An 18,935-nucleotide genomic window follows, 5' to 3' on the forward strand; every position below is an offset into this window, starting at 1 on the left:
TATATCCATACATATTATAGTTAGTTATAACCAAGTCCAATTTATTATGAAACCATTAGAACAGTATCTCATATGCTATTATACAGTGATTTAATTGTTTTAATTTACTGATCTACCAAAAATGTAAATTTGCTACTGCATACAATTTCAAAAATCAGTTCCTCCAGCTACTAATCTATTATCAATTTATCTATTACTCCTTCCAGGAATAAACTCAATATAATCATCATTCTATTAATGCAGCAATTTACTACCACATTTGCTCAACGCAATTTATTAGCCCCTTTTGGTTAGTGGTTATTGGCAAAGCTGCTCCAACCATTTAAATCTTAAATATTTCAATTTTACTGAGGAAAACCTATGAAAACTTACCACCTGCCCTTAAATTGAGAGCCATTAGCCACTAAAAACAAACAAAAAACACTTTATCAAAGTATAAAACTTTTCCGACATTTCATTCCAACCACCAATCATTACATCCAGCTAACCACAGCCTGATTCTATGTAACATTTCCTATTCTCCATCCCAAAGAATCCTAGAGAAGAAACAGGATAGGAAACGGGGGGCAAGAAAACGAAAGCCATTTGTTTGGAAAGCAATAATACACCCTACCCATTACAAGATAATCACGACTTTTTTTTTCTTCGTTCCCCTTCTCGCCCCCCCCCCCCCGAAAAAAAAGTTAGCATTTTTACAATTGAATCGTCCGACGGGCCACTCTCCTTTCTCCCACCCACGCGTGGAATACCCTCAGACCTTCCACCTCTTTTCCCAACCCTAACCTTTCCACTCACACCAGGGGCTCCAGAGCTCACCCTCGAGGGCAGGGCTGGGGCCGCGCCACTTGTCAACCTTTCCTGCCTAGCGCCGGGGAGCCCACTGCGCACGTGGTCCAATCTAGCAGGGCAGCCGGACCGAGACCGCGCCTGGCCTTGGATCCTCCGCCCACACCCTGGGCGCCTCTCGCTCTTCCCCCCCAACCCGGGGAGGAGAGCGGAGAAAAGGGGACGGTGCTAGTAGGCTCCGCCCCACGCCTCGCCTTCCTAGGAGAGAAAAGGGGAGGGGGAAAGGAGGAAAGAGGGGAGGGCTCGCAGGCTCCACCTCCTGCCTCGCCTCCTTGGGAAGGGGAGCGCCGCAAGCCCCACCCCCTCAGCCCCCCGCCTCGCGCCTTTCTTCTGGGCGGGGGCGGAGCTTGAAATCTCCTCTCAATTCCCCCCCAACCTTCCCCAACACACACCGCCCCCACTCTCCTGCGAAAGAGCGCAAGGGGTGGGGAGAAGGGGCTGGCAGGACCCTCGAATGAGGAAAAGGAGCGCGACAAAAAGGGAGGACGAAACAGCCGGATAGAGGGCGGGGTCGCAGCTCCACCTACCCGCATATGGGGACACCCCCTAAGGCGGGCCAAAGGTTTCCGCTCGGTCTCGAGAAAAGGGTCCCTACTTCCCCTCCCCTCCCGTCCTCTCCTCAAGAGCCCGCGTGGGGAGGGGATAAAGGAGGGGAGGGGGGGGGGGTCGGTCTCTGGCGGACATGCGCACTTTCTTCGAGACCGTTAACCGGGACCCCTCTGCTCGAGTTAGGGAGGGGGAGAAAAGGGGAGGGGGTCTCGAAGGGGCGGGACAGTGACGCGTGCGAAGGGGGAGGGGAACCCGGGTCCACTCACGCGCCCGGAGGCGGCACCGGGGCCGCAGCTTCTGTCCCGGTCAAAAATTGGGAAGAAAAGGAAAAAGCAAAAACAAAGGAAAAAATAAACAACCTAACGTATAGGTTATAGACAGATATAGGTGATATCAATCTATATCAGGCTTCTCCTCTTCTCCGGAAACAGACAGGCCGACAGGAAATGACGACTGTAGGGGTCGGCCAGGGCCGCCGGGTCTAAGCAGTTCCTGTGCGCCCGGTCCCGAGCTAGGGGAAAGGAGGCTGAGAGCGGGACGAGGTGCTGGCCCCGGGGCCGCCTCCCGAGCGTGAGTTAGAGTGCGTTCCCTCCCTACCCCCACCCTCCGTCCTTCTCTTCCCTTCCACCTCCCCCCACCCCGTATAAAGATCGCGTCACTGGCCCAAGTCCCGCCCCTACACCGTATCACCCCGCCTCCTTATCCCGCTGCCTTCCTTATACCCTGCCTTGGTCCCCTTCTCTTCCTCACTCTTCTATCCCCACTCCCTCCCCTTACCCTCGTTCCTTTCTCTTCTCTACCTCTCGCCTTTCCCTTCATTCTTCCCCCATACCCCATTCGCTATCCTGCTCTCCCTTCCAGTCCCTTTGTCCCAGTGCCTCTGCTCCCTTATGCTTTTTTCCTTCTCTTCCCTCTCCATTCCTTTCCTTTTCTTACTCCTCTTCTAACCAGCTTATTATAAGGGGGAAAGGGAACGGGAGTGGGGAATCCTTGTTCAAAACTGCGCCTTTGGGCCCAGGTTCTTCACCTCCTAAAATAAGTTGGCATTCTGGATAGATTTATCTGGTCCAAAAGATCCAGTTGACCTGGAGTCAGGAAGAACTGAGTTCAACTTCAGCCTGGGACAAATCCTTCCCTTCTCCTATCCCTGACCCACTTCCCTTTTCTTTCCTTTTTTAAGCCCCTTCGGCCAGTAATTTCCGGCCTTCTGGCTTCTCTATACCACCTTTGTAAATGAAGGAGTTTAGCTGTTCAAAGGATTTGGAGTTGACATTACAGTTTCTTGGGCCTATGGTATGGCAAGAAGCTGAGTTCATTGAGACATTTCCTACGTACATAAGAATCAAGAGTAACTGCACGTTAGTTTTTTTCTTTCTTTTTTTTTTTTACGTTAGTTTTTTTCTAATGCCTTCTCAGAAACACAAAATTCTCTATATTGAGAAACATTAAATCTGCCTGAAAATGTCATTTGTTTCTGGGACCTTTGAAAAGAGTACCAGGGTCTTGACTTGATGGCAGTATCATTTGATTTCCAAGTCAATTTATATATTGGCTGAAACCCTGAAATTCCTGACAGATTGTTTTGATTACATTTTATTATGCCATTTTATCCTGATCTGACCAGATTTTTTCCTGGAGTTTGTGAGATTCCCCCTAGCATCTCTCTGGCCCACCTCCATTTTGAAAAAGCTGCAGTTCTTATTCAAGTAATCCTTCACAAAAACAGTTTGTGACAAAGGTCATTTGGCACTGTAAAAAGTCCCAAATGGCATTCTAATCATGACTAGTCAGGAATCTCATTGAAACATTAACTGGCTAGGTGAGTGCCACAGGAATGAATGCCCTTGGACATTTTGCTCCATAACTAAAATTGAAGGCTATGGGGACATGCTGTAACTACACAATAGTTGCTTGTGTATACTACTGGTTCAGCTAGTTGAGATTAAGATCCATCCCCATGTAGGTCACTTAGTATTATTCTATGTCCTGTTCTCACAGACCCATATTCCTGGCTGTTAGTCATTTCATTAATAATGCAAATTATTGATCACAATAGGGAACTATAGAAGAATGTGTCTGAGGACCAGGTTAATGGAATAGAAAGAATGCTAGACTGAGAATCAGAAGACTTAAGTCTGGCTCGGCTACTTTCTAGTTCCTTTAACTGGACATGCCTTTTCCTGTCTTCATTTTTTAGCAAAGACTGTCAACACCCATCCCTGGAATGCACTCACTTATCATGTCTCTCCTCCTGGAATCCTTCTATTCCTCCAAACCTCAGCTTAGGTACCATCTCCTACATGAAGTCTTTCTTCATTCCCCTAGTTTTAGTGTTTTCTTCCTCCTCAAACTATTTTTTATTTACTATCTTAAGGTGACTAGTATGAGAATATAAACTGTCCCTTGCATAGAGCAGATTAAACTGAATGGGTAGGGATTTAAACAGAGCCGTAACAATGTAACAGCCAAATCCTAAATAACTAAGTCACACTGCTTCCCTCCCACTTAAAACAATTTTTTAAAAAGAAAACTGTTTTGGCTCTATTCATAAGAAAATCTGCAGTCAGACTTTTGAAGATTAAGTAGTTCAACACACTTGTATATAACATAACATGTGGATATAGCATCTCTAAAGTCTATATATTTCTGCTTAATAATAATTTTGATTTATTTTTACATAGTACTCACCATGTGCCAAGCAGTCTACTACGTATATTGAGATCATTTTCTCATTTGATCCTCACAGCAACCCAAGAGGTAGGTGCTATAATTATTCTCATTTTACTGATGAGGAAACTGATAATAAACGTTAAATGACTTGCTAGGGTCACATAAGTAAGAATATGAGGCCTGATTTGAATTTGATTCCTCACTTCAGGCCTGGTATTCCCAATTTCCTTCTGGCTAATTTCCAGAGGACATATTTTCATATACATCAAAATGCAAATTGATTTTAAAGTAAGTGCTCACATAACCCAATACTAATTTTAACCAAGTTAAACTTAATTTTTCATAGTACTCACTAAATTTAAACTAGTATAGTACATGCAAAAAACATTAGCTAAGGTTTTAAATGAAAGACAGTATGAAGTACATGTATTAGACTTGAAGAATTTGGAGGGGGAAATTTTTAAAAAAGAAGAATTTGGGGAGTCTTAAAGAATCCAAGGTTTCTCCAGTCTCTAGTACTTTTAATAGTCATGTGACCATAGGCAAGTGTTTTAATCAGACTTTTTATTTGAGTAGCTTAGTTTGGCTTTAATGTAGAGCTTAGGCAGTGACAGATGGTGAAATAAGACTTGAAAAATACCCTGGAGCCAAATTGTATAGAAACTTAAATACCATATTAAGGAGCTTTTATCCAGTAGAGATCCTCAAGAGTGGTGGGCAGAGAAATAAGGTAATAATTTCGAAGTTTATGATGATTTCACCAGTGTGAGTACTCCTACTGTAGCATATCCCAAGCTCTCTAAATCTTAGTAAAGTTCCTGTGACTAAAGATTCTTCACTCTAAAGTCAGTGTGATCCCCTGGGAACGAACATATGATCCTTCACCGGGGCCATGCTCCATTAGAGGTCTTAACATTTTGGAAAAATTTGTTGGCTTTTTGAGACTCCAGGATAGAAAACATAAATAGTAGATCAAATAAAGGACAAAATAACTTTTAAATCCCATAACTTTTTCCAATTGAATTTGATCCAGAACCCAAAGCTAGATAAAGTGCTACAAATTTTCTGTCAATACAAATATTCTGACAATATATTTGTGAGTATAATGAAGCATGTGGAAGAAAGAGCTTTAACCCCTTCACTATCTACAAAATTCTCATTGGCATTAAAGTCAGTATTGTTAGGACTACCAGATATGTTCAAAACTAGTAGTGTTTTTGCAGCATTGCTCCCTTGGCATCATAGAACCCTATTGGTCTGCTTTTTTAATGTGTCCTCCTGCTTTTATCTTCATCAGATTAAGATTTGGAAAGTGTGCACTGACAATTCCAACCAGCTTTCTTTAGCAACACTGCTGTTCAGAGAAGCCTGAATCATCACCCCTGAGACAAGTCTTTGAAAGTTGAAAATAAAAAAAAAATCAATTGTAGGTTTTAATTAAGTAACCAGTCCTGCCAACAGAACCATAAGAAAATATTTTTTTTTTCTATTGTAGCATCATGGCTGGAGGTTATGGGGTAATGGGAGATGATGGTTCTATTGATTATACTGTTCATGAAGCCTGGAATGAGGCCACCAACGTGTACCTGATAGTGATTCTTGTTAGCTTTGGCCTTTTCATGTATGCCAGAAGGTAAGTTTATGAAAACATGAGATGTGAGAAATGGATATTACATGCTTTAAATCCTCCTATAATGTTGCTTAAATTATAGTATGGAAATTCATATATATATATATATATATATATATATATATATATATATATATTTTAGAGTCTACCTTTTGTGAATATACTTGAGCCAGAGAAATGGCTAAGTAGCACACTTTGCTTCTTCCTTTTCACAAATGATATGATTCAGTCTTTTCGTGGAACCAAGAAGATTATAATGAAATCATGTTTAAATAAAAAAAAAATTCTTATATTTGGGACAGGAGAATAACAACATTATATAAGCAGACATTATTGTCTTTCATATTTCTAATTACTTTTAAATGTGTGTTTTAGGAATAAAAGGAAAATCATGAGAATATTCAGTGTGCCTCCTATGTCAGAAACTTTGACGGAGCCTAGCTTCTATGACACAATGAGCAAAATCCGTTTAAGGCAACAACTAGAAATGTATTCTATTTGTAAGTATATACAGTGAGTTCAGTTTCAGAGCTCTAGAGTTACCAAACTATGTTTTCCATTTGCATTGTATTCTCTTAGTATTAGGACTTGGACATCTTGAAATAAATACTCTAATAACCTGGTTAGAGGAAAATAAGAATTTCTGATACTTAAATGGTATATTACATGTTCATTTCCTTTGATTTGGGGTAAAGAATCTTCCAAATTAACTGAAGACAAATTTGTATTATTTTATTTTTAATAAGGTAGACATTAAGATTCTGATCTTATTGTTAGAAACAGTGAGATGCAATAGATAGAATTCCAGATCTGGAATCAGGAAGACCTGAGTTCAGATGTGGCCTCAGATATTTACTAGCTATTTGACCATGGACAATCATCCTTTCATAACCACAAGTGTAAGGATTAACAACAAAGGAAATATAAAGACAAGCAATGAAAAGTGGGTATATAGAAGCAGATAATGCAGGGAGAAGGAAGTAGTGTAGTGAGAGTGAAAGGGAGCCGGCATTGTGAAGAAGAGGGATGGAGAGGATCTGAGTCCCTTATGTAAATAGAGGATTGGTGTTGGGAGCAGGAAGGATTCTTAGGAGACAGAAGAAGGCTCAGGGGCAGAAATTTGAGATCTCATTTTTAAAAGGTTTTTTGTTTGTTTTTGAGGAAACACACTAACTCCTATCTATGCTACCTTAGGGTTAGTTCATTAACATCCACATCATCGCCAAATTATCCATATTATTCTAAGTCATTTGATGGTCTTCTGGTCTGAAGATAAGAAGGTCTGAAATTTATCTGAATTTACATATATTAGAATCAGAACTTTGACAACAGTGTCTAGATGGTTTCTCCTGATTGGGCACACATTTCAAGCATGTGAACTTTGGTTAATATATAATACAGTTTCCAAATTATGCTTTTTTGATTTTAGGGATGGTTGTACATCCAGTCATCTTCCCTTTGGTAATTCCACTTCCTGCTATTTTAGATTTTACTGGCTACCCATACTGGTTAGGAGGGGGGAGTGGGAGAGTACCCTGAAAAGTGGAGAGTAAGGGAAGGAAAGATGAACAGGGTATTCAGAATTTGGAAAGTGTTAACCAGAGCCTTGAGGAAAAGGTTAATCATAATCAGCCTTTAAGATCAAGAAGTCAAGTCAATAAGTCTTCTCTAAACTGAAGGCCCCAGGTAAAACTCACTAGTGGAAAAAGGGACTGGAAGAGTGGAGGGGGTTTCCAAAATGAGATGGCAAAGTCTAGAAAGTTAGAAGCAGAACCAGGAGCATCTTCTGGCTTCCCTGATTTCCATCAAGTCTTAGCTTATAATACCCTCCTTTTGCAAGAAGCTATTTTTATTCTTCCTTAATATTAGTGCCTTCCTTTTACAGTCTTTGTACTGTTTGAATAAAATTGTTTGCACATTGTCTTCCTTGTAGGACTATGAATTTCTTGAGGTTTTGAGTTGTTTTTGCTTTTCTAGCCCCATTATTTAGCTTGGTGCCTGGTGTGGAGTAGGCACTTAATGAAGACTCATTGACTTGACTTCTTGATTCCAAGTCTAGCATCCTATTCCACTTAGCTAGCTGCTGATTTTTTTCATCCGCCTCAGATATCAGTGAAGCCCTGAAATTGTCCATCTTTTAGTCTCCTATTATGACTAATTTATCCTTCTTTTGGCCATATATATTCTCAGTGATTTTTTTAATGCTATAGACAAAATCTTAAGTTAATGTCACTTCATATTTGTCATTTAAAGTTTTAGCAAATTCCTCATAGTGTAGACAAAAGGTTATTATTTATTTATCCTAAAGTAGAAGTCTATTTTTTACTTATACTGTTAAATTGTTAATTTAAAAGGAAACATTGCTCATATATATATGTTCTGTTTCTTACTAAAAATGTGATTTGGGGCATTTAACTTCTGTAAATTTCAATTTTCTAATCTGCAAAATGGGGATAAAGTAGTACACTATCTACCCTTGTTCTGTTCTATCTACTGTTTTGAGGATCAAATTAATGTAGTAAAGTCCCTTTTGATCCTAAAATCCTCTATAAATGAGTAATTATTATACTGCATATTAATTAATCCTAAGTAATATGTAGAACAAACTATTGTGTATTTGATATGTCTGTAAATGAGAGTAATATAAAGCAGGTTAGTTTTCACTTAGGAGATAGAATTGTATGCTTATTTAATCCAAAACTGTTATTAATTCATTGTAGAGAAACTCATTTTGATAATGTTAGCCAGAATGACCAGTTGCTTTTATTATTTTTATTATAAATGTATCTAAATTACTTCTATCTTTTTTTCCATTTTATTTTTTAACAGCCAGGAAATATGACTATCAGCAGCCACAAAACCAGACTGACAGTGTACAACTCTCCCTGGAATGAATGAATACTTAGCACAAGTTGTACTCTGCTGTCAGTTTAGAAGCAAAGTTGATTCAGAATTCTTTTTTCAAAAGCTGAAGAGTATAAATTTCTTTGAATTTATATATAAATCATGTCACTTTTAAACTATTTTTGCCTATATAGTTTATTTCATTTTTACACAAATAGAAATGGTATAGTAAAGTTGAGTACTGGGCAACTTGGCACAAGAAGCACTTTTGTTAACAAGAATGATTGTAGCATGTTATTTATTTTGCATTCTTAGGGAAGAACTATTCAGTCTAGGATGATATTGCATCTTTGGATTCCTGACAGTTAATCACAGCTAATATGAAAGAGACCCTATATGTGAAGTAGTAGAAAGAGGGCCAGATTTAGAAGCGACAGACCTAACACCATTCCCTAGTTCTGCTGCTTAGTGCCTGTGTATCTCTAGGTAAATGACTTAACCTCTGTGCCTCTGTTTTCTAAAACATAAATGAGAGGATTAGCTCAGGTGAAAACCAGAGGCTTCTCCACATCTAAACACTATGACCTCAGTCTGATTTCAGACATTTTTTTTAATAGCTAAATAAATGGAAGAGAATTGCTGGAAAAAATTTTTTAGATTGTGAATGCATCATATTATTAATTGAGCATACTGCATCCTCTCTAGGACTTCTTTGTTGGCTTACCTACTAGTCTCTGTAAATGACTGTCTTGTTTGTCATGATTTTACTTTTTTCTAATTTTAAAAGATTTTCTGTGGTTGCTTTTTTTTTTTTTTTTTAATATTACTATGGTTTATGCCTTCCCTCATTTTTTTTTACTCCAATCCTCTAGTTGGGGGCCAAAGGGGACAGCCAGAGGGAGAGTGGGTGGGTACCCTGATGAGTCACTGGGCTGAGCTGTGCCTGCCTGGGCTTCTGTGTTTGGATGCTGGCCCCATTACAACCATTGTGTATTGTTTATGCTTTTTGGCTTTCAGCTTCTTGGAAAATCTTGTATGTTATATGCTTCACTATATTATGATGTTCAAAAGGGTATTTATGGAATATGCATGTTTTTCATGTTTTATTTAATATCAGTGCAATTATTTAAATAGAGAATAGTTGATAGTAAAACTGTAGTTTTAACTGCCCATTTAGCCAAGATTCAATATTTGAATCATAGCTATTAATTTTCAGAGACAAAGCAAGTATTGTTATTTATCAACACCTCTACAAATGTAAGAATTGATTCATAATACAATGTTGAAGAATAAAAAGATAAAATCAAGAAAACCTAATTTTCCTTTTTTTTTAAGTTAAATAATATTGTTCAAAGGGAATTTGTGTCAGTTCTGAATTGTCTTACCACATGAATAAGTTCATTCCAGCCACATAAGTTAGTTTCAGTGCCAGGCTATTCTAGGAATTGAAGTTTAGTTAAAAGTTTGTAAACAAATATATTTAGTTAGGGGAAAGTGGAGAGTGGAGTGCAAGGAGACTAGTATTCTTCCACAAGATTGGATTCTTATGAGAAGTGTCCTCTAGCCCTAAAGCACTAAAGATCCACTCCACAGTTTGCCACTGAAATGTAGAACAATCAACCTTGAGCAAACCACATAAGATGACCTCATTGCCTCCTTTCCTTTCACTGAAAGGGAATTGTTACAGAAAATCCAGTAGATAATTTTTGGGGACCAGCAAACCTTGGCAACTAAAGGAGAAGTTTGTAGAGTTGAGCTGACAGATGGGCTTCACTCCCACCTGTCTACATTTCTGTTCCTGTTCTCAAACTCCAGACAACTGGAAGAAGTTGTGATTATTTAGTTGCTGGGTCCACTACAAATCCAAACCATCCAATTCATGGCCTAACTAGGCCTTCCTCCCTGTTGTGCCATTATTTTGTCAATCTGATTATTAGCCGACTTACAGTGGCTATTTCAAACATCCCTAGCAAGCCCTTGACCTCACCAGTATTCTTTCAACAGATAACTTTTACTCAACTGAGGATTGAAGCTATAATTTTGCTCATCTCCCCTCCATACTTTCTGCCCTCAGCCATCAGGAGTCCATTCAATTGCTTGTGCAACAGTTCCATATGCACAGGGTAGAAAGCATATCCTAAAAAGACAAAAATAGATGAAGTTCCTGCCCTCAAGGAGACTGCATTCTTTTTTGCTGGAGGCCTGCAGCATGTGCCCAGCCAAGTACATTCAGAGTTATTTTGGTGAAGAAGAGAGCTAATAATGACAGAGCAGAAGGTGACACTTTAGTTAGGAAAGAGCTAGAGCTTCCAAGAATCAAATGAGGAAGAGCACGCCAGGCAGGGAGGCAGCTTGTGCCAAGGCCCAGAAGCAGAGGACCCTATGGCTTGAAGAGGAAGTCGCCAAATGGATGGCTCTCCTTATCCACCTGCAACTTGATATCCGTCTATTTATGTACATTATCTGTCCATTCCTTTGGGAGGTTTCACCATCAGTGCCATACATTTCCCCCTCCATTTTCAGTGTCTTCCTTTCATATCTTTCACTGCCTAAAACTCTGCTTAGGTTTCCTTGTCCTAAAAATAACCCCACAGAAACCTTCCATTGACTTGCTGGTTCTTCAGCTATAGTCTGTTTTAATCATTGTCAATTGATTCCTTCCTCAACCCCTTCAAATCTCTTTCACTGACTCTACCAAAACAACTCCTTCCAGGGCTGCTAATGATCTCATCATTACTAAATCTATGCCATTTGACACTGTAGTTCAATACAATATTAAGTTCTTACTGTTTTCTAGGCACTGTGTTAAGTGCTGGACAACTCTAGTCTCCTTGATATTCTTTTATGTTCAGTCTTTCTATGGCATTATTCCCTTCTGGTTCTCTTAGCTGATTGTTCTTTTTTGGCTTTATTTGCTGATCCTGTGCCTTCTCATCTTCTGGCCCCCTCCCAGGTTTAATCTTGGTCCTCTCCTTTACATTCTCCCATGTCTTCACTTGCTACTATTAAACAAATAATTCCAAATCTATATATATATATAGCCAACACCATATACAATCATTGTCTGATTTCAGTTAATTGCAACTTAAGAATATCCCTCACAATCCTTCCTTTCCATTTACACTGTAACCAGGTCATTTGTTCAAAAACCTTCAAAGACCCCCATGGGGAAGGAGAGTCTTAAAGAATAAAATCTAGATACTTTAGATTGGCATTTAAGGCCCAGCTTCTTAAATTGAGGGTTGTGACTCCTCATGGGGTCTCATAACAATGTAGGAGCCATGAAATTATGATTTATTATTGGTAAATGTTTTATTTGTATAACTATTTCTATACATACTAGGGCTCACATAAACATTTCTCAGGTGACTTATGACCATAAGTAGAAAGTTAAAGTTCTGGTCTGTAGACTATCTCCAACTGTATTCTATAACTCTATTTCATATTGTTCCCCTTCACTCACTCTTGCTTTTAGCCAAAGTGAATTCCTAGCCATTCTAGAGCTCTTCTGACCGTCATCCACCTCTGCCCTTTAATGCACTGTCCATCATCTTGGAAATGCACTCCCTCTTCATTTCTGGCTGTTAAAATCCTTATCTTTCAAACTCCAGTCACTTCAAGTGACACATCTTTGATAAAGCCCTCCCTGATCTTCTCTCACACACTTTAAATTTGTCAGCCATCATTTATTAGCCACCTGACACATATTAGACACCATCCTCAGTTCTGGGCCTCCCTCTTCAAGGCACTTACATTCTGATCAGGTGCAACCATATGTACATATAAGCCCATATCCAATAAATCCTTAGGATTTTTGCGTGTGTGTGTGTGTAGGTGGTAGTTCCTGAGCTGGTTCTTGAAGGAAACAAGGAATTCCAAGAAGGAAAAGTGACAAAGGAGTGCATTCCAGGCATGGGAAATAACCAAGGAAAGGCAAGAAGAGAAAAGATGAAGTGCTAGGATGAGGAACAATAAAACTAAATTGGCTGGGCTAGGCATGAAAATGGAATAATATATAGTAAAGTTGGAAAGGTAGACAAGAACCAAATCAAAAAACACTTTAAGTACTTTGAATAAATAAATCAAATTTCTCAAACTTTGTTCCAGAATTTGTTCTGTTCCATTTCCCTATTTTGCCCATTGCCTTATTTGGGTTTATAATTTTACTTGTAAAGAAACTAAATTGCCTAAAACTTAGTAGGTATTAATGAATTCTTGTTGATTGATTTCCACCTCTTTAATTTTGGCAGTTCAAATTAACCTTATGCTAAGGATTAAATTGCAACTAAAACTGCAACTTCATTAAGTCTCACAGATAATAACTGAAGCCACATTTAAGCCCAAGATTTCCCTGACTCCATGTCCAGTGCTCTAGCTACTGTACCACTTTGCTATCTCTAACTGGCTTCCATTGAACCCTTATTCTTACCTAGAGATCACAAACTCTTTAAAGGCAGAGTTTATATTTCTGTGTCTAACACAATATTTTGTATATACTAGGCACTAAATAAACATTGTTGAAATTAACTGATTTTTTTTTCTTTTTTGAGATTGACAAGTTTAAATACAAGCTGTTTATTTAAATGTAGTAACAGGTAGCTATTTTCTTTCTACTAAAACAATAATTCCTTAATAGTCATTAGTAAGAGAAGAAAAGGAATCTAACTAAATCTTGCCAAAGTATTAAGAATTGATGATAGCTTAATGGTCTTTTTTTCCCCAAGAATGTTTGTATTGCAAAAGGTAATACCCTGAAATTATGCTGCTCTAATACTGGTGGTTGCATTTTAGGCACTGTCTCTAAGAGGACAAGATATAGTCTGCATTAGGGAAGCCTTTCTAGCAAGTCACCACATACCATTCTTTTTATCTAAAACCAGTCCTGAGCAAAATATTACAAGTGGTGATCAGGGAATCCATTTTGAGCTATCTTATAGTGGGACCCACAAATTTCTATATGATAAATTTGAGCTCAGAACTCTATCAAACAACTTATCTTGTTCCTACACCCTTTCTTATTCCAATGCTAACTTGCACCCACTTAAATCCTCTAAGAGACCTATTATTTTTTAACCAAAACACTTGCAATTTCTCCTCAATTTAATAGACAATTTTCCAGTTTTGGATATCAGGGCTTACAGAAGATCATCAGCTGGTTGTTAACTTTTCAGTGAAAAGGCTATCTAAACTTGACTCAGTTGACCTTCTGATGATAGATATATAATCTATAATTAAAGCCTTTCCAAGTGCCTAGATCTACTATAACCTAATATAGTCAGAATAACCACCAAAAGAGAAATTTTGTGGATTTGAAGAAAAAATTAAATTTTTTTAATTAAAAAATTTAATTTAATGTCAGATTTATGGAAAGGAATTGGTCATTATTTATATATGTTCTAGAGTGTTTCTCTTATTAAATTTATTTATATATAATTATGAAGATTGCTGGACAGTTAGGTGTAACAGTGGATAAAGTGTCAGATCTGGAGTCAGGAAGACTTATCATGAGTTCAAATGGGGCCTTTGATCTTTACTAATTGGGTGATCCTGGACAAATCACTTAACCCTATTTGCCTCAGTTTCTCATCTGCAAAATGAGCTAGAGAAACCATTTCAATGTCTTTGCCAAAAAAAAAAAAAAAAAAAAAAAAACCCAAATGGGGTTTCAAGGAGTCACACATTACTGAAACAGATGAACAACAAAAATTTTGAAAACTAATATCTTTTTTGCAAAATTGAAACACTGCCCATTTTGGTTAAACATAGAAAAACTAAAAAGATTGTTGACTAGGTCAGACATAATGATGGTGATGATCCATTTCAACATTTGGCAACAAGAAAGATGGTATTTACCAATTCTTTAAACAGCTGGTTTTATTTTTTTTATTTTTTAGGGTTTGAAGGAAAGTAAGGATTCTATGAGGAGAAAAAGAGGAGGAATTGGATTATGTTTCAGGACAGCACAGACATTTTGCTTATTTTACATCTAAAAATACTGACTGCCCCTGCCTCCACTGCTTATATTTTTTTAAGTTCTAGAACAGGGATTCTTAACTTTTTTGACATGGCAGTCTTTTGAATTCAGCCTATGCCTTCCTTTGCAGAATGATGTTTTTAAACATAACATACATAGGATTACAGGGGAAATCAATTATATCAGAATAGTCATTAAAAGAAAAGGTTCAAGGATCTTAGACTAAGAATTTTTGCTCTGGGCAAACTCTTGTCTCAAGCCATGGGCTAATGGCACCTTCCCTAAAATGTTCATGTAATATATTGGACTATTTGCCATCCAGGGGAGGGGTAAGGGAAGGGGGGAGGGGAACACAAGGTTTTGTAAGGATTAATGCTGAAAATTATCCATGCATATGTTTTGAAAAAAAAATTGCTTTTTGTTTTTCTTACTCATTTTCTTACCTTTTTGATCTGATCTTTCTTGTGCACCAAGATAAGTGTATAAATATGTTTACATATATTGGAACATATATTTTAGCATGTATAACATATATTGGATTACTTGTCATCTAGGGGAGGGGGTTGAGGGAAGATGGGGAAAATTTGGAACACAAGGCTATTTAAGGATCAATGTTGAAAAATTATCCATGCGTATTTTGAAAATAAAAAAAATCTTTAAAAAAAAATAAAAATAAAATAAAAAGCTTTAATAAAAAATGAAAAAAAATCATATAAGAGGACTTTGATCAATCAAGAGTAAAATTTTAAATATCTATGACCTTAGAGAAGTTTTTAAAATGTCCTTCGATAGAGTATGAGCCAAATATAGACTGATTTCTGTTACATTGTGAATTGGACCATAAATGATTTCTGAAGTATCTTCCAATCTGGTGATCTTGTGATTCTATTTACTAATAATTCTGATATGGTTTTATTTGGGGTTTATGATTCAAAATGCCATTTCATTTTTAAATTAAAATTTTTTTTAGTCAAATTGATTATTAGGGAGAATATAAAAATTACATGGGAAACAAAGGTAAGAATGGTTTATAATCTGTGCCAGCAAAGGAAATGCCCTCATTGAAGAGATGGTATATCAGCTGACATATTTAAAAGACATCTAAATACTAAAGTAACTATTTTAGATAATACTTTATTTTTCCATTTTATTCTGCTTTCTTCAGTGTTTATTTTTCTGAAGAGTTGTGTGTAAATCCAAAACTATAAAGAAGGAAAATTTCCTGTGCTTTTAGTTTCCCCAGTTCTGAACCTTTTTTGCTTTTCTCAAGGATTAGACATCTCATCTTTTACTACTGGCTAAAAAAAGACTCTAATGTGAACTCATACTAAAGTATAAAAATGTAAAATATAAATAACCTTCCCAATGGAAAGTTAAAATGTTTAATATCCTGAAAAGATTCCATTTTTTTTTGCTGAGATCAAAGCCTTAATTAAAAAGGATGAAATCCCTGCTTAGAATTTCCAGCATCAGGCAATAAGTAGATAAAGATAGGGAGGCCTTTCTTGTGTCCTTAATAATATCTCATAAAGCAGTTACCAATACTTCAGGTCAAAAAGTCAAGAATTTTTAAAGCACCTACTATGTGATGGGCACTATGTTCAGCACTGGAGATACAAAGAAAGGCCAAAATAAACCCTTCTCTCAAGTAGCTTCAATATACATAGATATGTTATATAGAATATTTGATTTGTAACTAAACCCACCTTATATCCAAAATTGTTAGCATTTTATGCCTTAAATTTCATTAGTATTATTAAAATCAAATTTAGTTATTAATTTAAAATTTTGTTTTATTTTCTTGAGCTTGAGGAATAAAAATAATTTTCTTTATGATTAAGTACTATTCCACAAATTTTCAACTTTAAAAAAAAACCTGATAAAATTCTTTGGGTATATACACTAAAGAAGGGTTCTGTGAAAACATACATAGAAATGACTTCAAAGTCATATTAGTCAATCATAGGCACTCCCTCCCATCACATCCACCACCCCTCCACCCCTATCCCAGCTCCTCACCTACCTCTACCACTTTTTTTTCCATTTAGCTTCTCTTATGTGGAACCAGTTTTCTTAAAGAAGGACTCTTGTAGTCTCTTTTTTCTTTATCTCATTTCTATGGCGAGATAAAAAACATTTTATCAAATGAAGGGAAGTGAAACATTTTAATAGCTCATTCACTTTTGAACATTACTTTTCTTTTTTTTGTGGGGAGGCAATGTTAAGAGATTAAATAGGGACTACCAACTGGGAACAAATGGCGATTTTTTAAAAGCTAGCTTATTATAAGTGGATATTTTTTTAAATGCTAATTGATGGATGAACAGTATAAATTGTTGATTTTTTTTCTTTTTAAAAAATAAATTCTATATTATGGAATATTATTGTTCGGTAAGAAATGACCAACAGGATGATTTCAGAAAGGCCTGGAGAGACTTACATGAACTAACTGATGCTGAGTGAAATGAGCAGGACCAGGAGATCATTATATACTTCAACAACAATACTGTATGATGATCAATTTTGATGGACCTGGCCATCTTCAGCAATGAGATGAACCAAATCAGTTCCAATGGAGCAGTAATGAACTGAACCAGCTACACCCAGCAAAATAACTCTGGGAGATGACTAAGAACCATTACATTGAATTCCCAATCCCTATATTTTTGCCCACATGCATTTTTTATTTCCTTCACAGGCTAATTGTATAATATTTCAAAGTCCAATTCTTTTTGTACAGCAAAATAACAGTTTGGACATGTGTACTTATTTTGTATTTAATTTATACTTTAACATATTTAATATGTATTGGTCATCCTGCCATCTAGGGGAGGGGATGGGAGGAAGTAGGGGAAAAATTGGAACAAAAGGTTTGGCGATTGTCAATGCTGTAAAATTACCCATGCATATAACTTGTAAATAAAAAGCTATTAAAATTTTTTAAAAATTCTATTGCTCTTATTTTTTATCACTTACATTCCCCCATGTATTTTTTCTAACATCCCACCCCTTTCATAGAGTCATCCTTTATAATAATGAATATCAATGTGTTTTGCCAATGGTTTATTTAATATATGCTAGCTAATATGCCAACTGGAGAAATAAGCAATAATATCACTGGAATTTCCTATAGAGATATTAAAAGTTGGATAACTCCAATGTAGTTTAGTATGCCCAATCTAAATGATGGGAGTGAGAAAGAAAAATTGGAAAGATGGTTCTCTTTTATTAGTTTTTCAAGAGAGATGTGTGTGTGTGTGTGTGTGTGTGTGTATGTGTCTGAGAGACAGAGAAAAAGAGAGAAAGGGAGGCAGAGAGAGGAGAGAGAGAGAGAGACAGAGAGAGACAAAGAGACAGAGACAGAGAAAGAGAAAGGTGGAGAGAGAGAGAGGGAAAAGGAGGAAAGGAGAGAAAGGGAGGAAAAGAAGAAGAAAGGGAGAGGGTGAGAGAGAAAGAGAGACAGAGACAGAGATAGAGAGTTTCAATATCAGTCAATCAACAAGAATTCTTAAAAATATATTAAAAAGTCTTATCATGTAACAGCCTCTATGCTAGGTGCTGAGAATTCAAAAACATTGCAAAGAATCTATATTCTACAGTCCCATCATTCTATGCTGATACTACCATATCTGTTGCTACATCATTAGCATCCTAAAGAGGTACAGGACTGTAACTTTGTAACAAATGCAGAATTACAAATCAGAATTTTTGGCACCATTTCAAGGTCTGGTATAAAGTATGCTATTAATGCAGAAAATAATTCCAAAATCAAAATGCTCACATGATTATTATTCTTTGATACTATCACTTTAATCTACCTAATCCTCACTAAATTATCTATGCTAAAGGGAATAGTGAGATATATAGTTTCAAAAAGCAGCTAATTCCCCAAATAATAAATATGCATTAAGTGATTATTTTCTTTTTCCTAAAAATTTATTTATTTTGTTTACATTAACACAGAGAAATGGGGGGATGGTACCAGCTTTTGTTATTAATAGCTTTATAATCATGTCAGTTAGAATCTCTAAAGTTTGGATCCCTTGTCTGTAGAATGGGGATGCTAATACTTACAGCATCTGTTTCATGGTGTGGTTGATGTTTTATAAAATGCTGGAGAAAGATGAATTATTATTACTTTTATTTATTTATTACTTTTTATTTATTTCTCTACAGATTAGTTTTATTATTGTTCCCATTCAGAAACCAACTTCTATTATAATCACACAAGCACTGCTTTCCAAAGTTTACTTTTTTCTAAAAAACCTTTCCAATATGTTATCTTTTGAGTTTCTCAAATCATTTGCAAATCAAAGAAATATCATGACTGATATAACGCTAGTCACAGCATTCAATGTTCACACCGTTCAGATTTCAGGGAAAGCGGGCAAAACATGACAGTTCCAAACACTTCCTGACCCT

The 18,935-nt window shown here is 36.9% G+C and overlaps 2 protein-coding genes across 7 annotated transcripts in view; one reads left to right on the top strand and one right to left on the bottom strand.

The window, feature by feature from the left end:
* SLC20A2 (solute carrier family 20 member 2) overlaps positions 1 to 1,751 on the bottom strand; it is a 123,618-nt gene extending 121,867 nt beyond the window's left edge. For 3 of the 4 annotated variants that reach the window (XM_051975608.1, XM_051975603.1, XM_051975609.1), the window contains exon 1: positions 817 to 1,163. The gene's annotated coding sequence lies outside the window, so the exon portion shown is untranslated. Of the gene's footprint in view, positions 1 to 816; positions 1,164 to 1,661 lie in introns of those variants that run through there. The other variant, XM_051975606.1, reaches the window with a different exon arrangement.
* Positions 1,752 to 1,866: 115 nt separating this feature from the next.
* On the top strand, positions 1,867 to 8,718 carry SMIM19 (small integral membrane protein 19). 3 transcript variants are annotated; one of them, XM_051975622.1, is made up of 5 exons: positions 1,867 to 1,965; positions 4,077 to 4,152; positions 5,561 to 5,698; positions 6,071 to 6,195; positions 8,525 to 8,718. In XM_051975622.1, the coding sequence occupies exons 3-5, from the start codon at positions 5,565 to 5,567 to the stop codon at positions 8,587 to 8,589; spliced, it is 324 nt and encodes a 107-aa protein (XP_051831582.1). In that variant the 5' UTR covers positions 1,867 to 1,965; positions 4,077 to 4,152; positions 5,561 to 5,564; the 3' UTR covers positions 8,590 to 8,718. The 3 variants fall into 3 exon arrangements, with proteins under 3 accessions (XP_051831582.1, XP_051831581.1, XP_051831583.1); XM_051975621.1 differs by having other exon boundaries at positions 1,877 to 1,975; XM_051975623.1 differs by lacking the exon at positions 1,867 to 1,965 and adding an exon at positions 2,735 to 2,753.
* Positions 8,719 to 18,935: the final 10,217 nt, after the last annotated feature.

Source organism: Antechinus flavipes, chromosome 2 (assembly GCF_016432865.1).
Source record: "Antechinus flavipes isolate AdamAnt ecotype Samford, QLD, Australia chromosome 2, AdamAnt_v2, whole genome shotgun sequence".
NCBI classification, from domain to species: Eukaryota; Metazoa; Chordata; class Mammalia; order Dasyuromorphia; family Dasyuridae; genus Antechinus; species Antechinus flavipes.